Below are 3753 nucleotides of genomic sequence, written 5' to 3'. Positions count from 1 at the left end.
GGTCACATAGATAATCCATGATTTTATTTATTTGGTGTTGTGTTTGCGACCAAATTCTTGAAATATCTCCTCATGTATCGTCTCATGTGCATTTTCACGATTAATTGCGCATTTCGGTCGTATTGTTCGATCGCAAATTTTAATACTTGGTCGGCATTTTCGAAATCCAATTTGGTTTCGATGTCGTTTTCGATGAGAAAATCACGAAATTCATTGTCCAATATGTATGCTGGTGTATGGAGTGGGGTTTTTTCAGTGCTCTGAAATATTTGTTTGCATTGAATTTGGCCAAAAATTCACGACGAATTTCGACATCGGAACCATTGTCAACCAACCGATTCAATATGAAGTGCACATAAAGCGATGCCAATTTGAACATTCTCGAGGAATTGACCACAGCTCGTTCAATTAAATCAGTCAGACGTTGTTTGTCTGGGAAAACTTTTTGTTCTAGGTCTTTATTTGTTGTTTCACCTCGTTTTGCTCTCATTTCATTTTGGCGTTTCAATGGCTTTTTTGTCGTTGTCGTTGTAGCTGCTGTTGTTGATGCGGCTGCCACTGCCGATGTCGATGTGGATGGCTGTGGATTGGCATTTGGTGCATTCAGTGGCACTTGATTCACATTTGATGTTGGTCTCCTTCTCTTTGGTCGATCAAATCCCGCTTCCTTAATTTCTTCATCATCTTGATTATGTTATTCATGGCATCACCTACGGTGAGATCTTTCAACCGTAAGTGCAGCAGTGTTCAATGCACCATTTTACAGCGCGATTGATTGATTTATGTATTATTTATAGGCCGCTAGCACTGTCGGAGAATTTGACTTGGAATGCATGTCGAATTGATTTTGGTAAATCGATGGGCAATCAAAGGGGAAAAAGATGATGAAGAAATTAAGGAAGCGGATCGATTCAATGCCAATCTATGGCCATCGGATTCAGTCTGTCGACAAACTACGTTGTGTATGTACTATATGTATTTCATTACTCTCCAATTCCTGATGAATTCCTTCGATTCTGTTCCATTATCGTCATTCACATTAATTCTATAATATGTGCAATGCGATTTTTCAAATGACAATGTCGATGCGACGATGATGATAATGGAAACAGAAATGTATGTGCGATAGAAACACAGAGTGTGTGTGTGTGTATTTGTCTGGCCGAATGAATGCATGAGTGAGTGAGTGAGTTGAGAAACCATTGGGAATGTAAGAAACTATATAGTCTGAACACACACAAACGCACACACATTGGAAAAAAACAAATTGCTGACAAATATTTTTGATTTGTTGTGTAGTGGAGAGATGAGCCGGGGTGTTCACACAACAACATTAGAGCAACGTCACAGCGACATTACATTGGGCAGCAAATGTACGAACATACGAGAACAGTAACACACACACACAAAGAGATGGAGAGAGAGAGACATTTTGGTGAGTAGATTTGAATACTGCAGTGGTGATGGTGTTTGATAAATTTGTATGTATATTATTTTAGCCAGCCAGTGAAAAACAAGATGTGTACAGTTTGCCGCAGAAGGATTGAAATTTTAACAAATGAAATGGCATCACACACACACACACTCACCAAGGCACAACGAATGCTGTCACTAATGCTAACAATACGTTCGATTGTTTTCTAGATTGAGTAAAACAACATACCGTTATCGGCTTTTGGCATGTGCAAACATGAAAATAGAACTATACGGTGCTAGTAGCCATAGCAAAGTGAAATACGCATCAGCCGCAGACATTGAACAACAATTGAAGTGATCGGACGCATACATTGTTTTCGATACAATTTGATTTTAAAACATTTATTATTTAGAAAATCATCGACACAAAAGTTTTGTTTAAAGTGTGCTTACAACACAAATTTTTTTTATAGCATCGAACGCTCGCATTTCCTGAAGTTTTTTTCCGTTCGTTTGTCACAGCAAAGTACAGTGATTGAAATTGGTCAAAGCCAATGTGAAACGGGAGACCAATTTTCGAATTGCGCATGAATTTAACGGGAAAAAAAGTCAAAATCAAATTCAAATTTTGTAGCAACACGAACCAAAAGGTATGAATAATTACAAATATTAAATTTGTCATAATTTTGTTGATATTCAAAGTGATATATGAATTTAATTGTGATCAATTTGTTGCAGTACTACGCAATAGTGCTAACAATACGTTCGAACAAAACAACAAACCGTTAACGGCTTTGTGCATGTGCATTGTGCAAACATGAAATTAGACATATAGTACTAGTAGCCATAGCAAAGTGAAATACGCATCAGCCGCAGACATTGATTGAACAACAATTGAAGTGATCGGACGCAAACATTATTTTCGATACAATTTGATTTTAAAACATTTATTATTCGGTAAAAATCGACAAAAAAGTTTTGTTTTAAGTGTACTGACAACACAAATTTTTTTTAGTATCGAACGCTCGCATTTTCTTGGGGTGTTTTTTCCGTTCGTTTGTCACAGCAAAGTACAGTAATTTTGCGTGTTTGCTTTTAAAATTGGCCAGAGCCCTTACCAAACGGGAGACCAATTTTTAAGTGCGCATGATTTAAACGTGAAAAAAAAACCAAATCGAATTCAAATCCTGTAGCTATATGAAATGAAATATGTTTTTAAATTAAAAATTAAAAAGAGACAATGCGACCACGTAGAAAATCAGTAGTCATAGCACGAAAACAAATTCGTGCATCATTAAGAGGCCTGGGATTGTCTCTCCGAGGTGACAGCGATGATAGCGCATCAAATAGTTCATCAAATCGTTCGCAGAGTCGTTCGCCGAGTCATTCGCCAGCTGCAAAACGATCACGAATAGATGCCATCAGTAATTCACCAAGTGGTGTGGTTCCAACTCAAGCTCAAAGTCAAGCATCAGAATCAGGTACCATTATTATTTTTAAAAAATAAATTTGCTACTTTTTTCGATAAATTTCTTGAATACAATCGATTGCGTTTGAACAGTGTTGTTGAGTACGAAATAAAAATGGATTTTTTCTTAATTTCCGCTCTCACAGTTAGTTCGACAATGAGAACAAATGAACAAACGAGACAACGTCGCCGAAAAGCAAATCGTACGGGATTTGATCGACCAAAGAGAAGGAGACCAACATCAAATGTGAATCAAGTGCCACTGAATGCACCAAATGCCAATCCACAGCCATCCACATCGACATCGGCAGTGGCAGCCGCATCAACATCAGCAGCTACAACGACAACGACAAAAAAGCCATTGAAACGCCAAAATGAAATGAGAGCAAAACGAGGTGAAACACCAAATAAAGACCTAGAACAAAAAGTTTTTCCAGACAAACAACGTCTGACTGATTTAATTGAACGAGTTGTGGTCAATTCCTCGAGAATGTTCTAATTGGCATCGCTTTATGTGCACTTCATATTGAATCGGTTGGTTGACAATGGTTCCGATGTCGAAATTCGTCGTGAATTTTTGGCCAAATTCAATGCAAACAAATATTTCAGAGCACTGAAAAAACCCCACTCCATACCCCAGCATACATACTGGACAATGAATTTCGTGATTTTCTCATCGAAAACGACATCGAAACCAAATTGGATTTCGAAAATGCCGACCAAGTATTAAAATTTGCGATCGAACAATACGACCGAAATGCGCAATTAATCGTGAAAATGCACATGAGACGATACATGAGGAGATATTTCAAGAATTTGGGTGCAAACACAACACCAAATAAATAAAATCATGGATTATCTATGTGACC

At 37.6% G+C, this 3753-nt stretch overlaps 1 protein-coding gene across 1 annotated transcript; it reads left to right on the top strand.

Annotated features, from left to right (window-relative positions):
- The first annotated feature begins 1880 nt into the window (after positions 1-1880).
- On the top strand, positions 1881-3729 carry LOC116351037. Its single transcript, XM_031783066.1, has 3 exons — positions 1881-2066; positions 2155-2897; positions 3031-3729. The coding sequence occupies exons 2-3, from the start codon at positions 2657-2659 to the stop codon at positions 3381-3383; spliced, it is 594 nt and encodes a 197-aa protein (XP_031638926.1). The 5' UTR covers positions 1881-2066; positions 2155-2656; the 3' UTR covers positions 3384-3729.
- Positions 3730-3753: the final 24 nt, after the last annotated feature.

Source organism: Contarinia nasturtii, unplaced genomic scaffold (genome assembly GCF_009176525.2).
Source record: "Contarinia nasturtii isolate CC-2019 unplaced genomic scaffold, AAFC_CNas_1.1 Cnas_scaffold_4505, whole genome shotgun sequence".
Lineage (NCBI taxonomy): Eukaryota > Metazoa > Arthropoda > Insecta > Diptera > Cecidomyiidae > Contarinia > Contarinia nasturtii.
The sequence above is the reverse complement of the archived record's forward strand: the minus strand, read 5'-3'. Positions and strand labels throughout refer to the sequence as shown.

Coding starts and splice junctions, on each gene's coding strand:
- LOC116351037 (XM_031783066.1), top strand. CDS start 2,657: ATGCGACCACGTAGAAAATCAGTAGTCATAGCACGAAAACAAATTCGT. Junction 2,898..3,030: donor AAGTCAAGCATCAGAATCAG/GTACCATTATTA, acceptor CCGCTCTCACAG/TTAGTTCGACAATGAGAACA.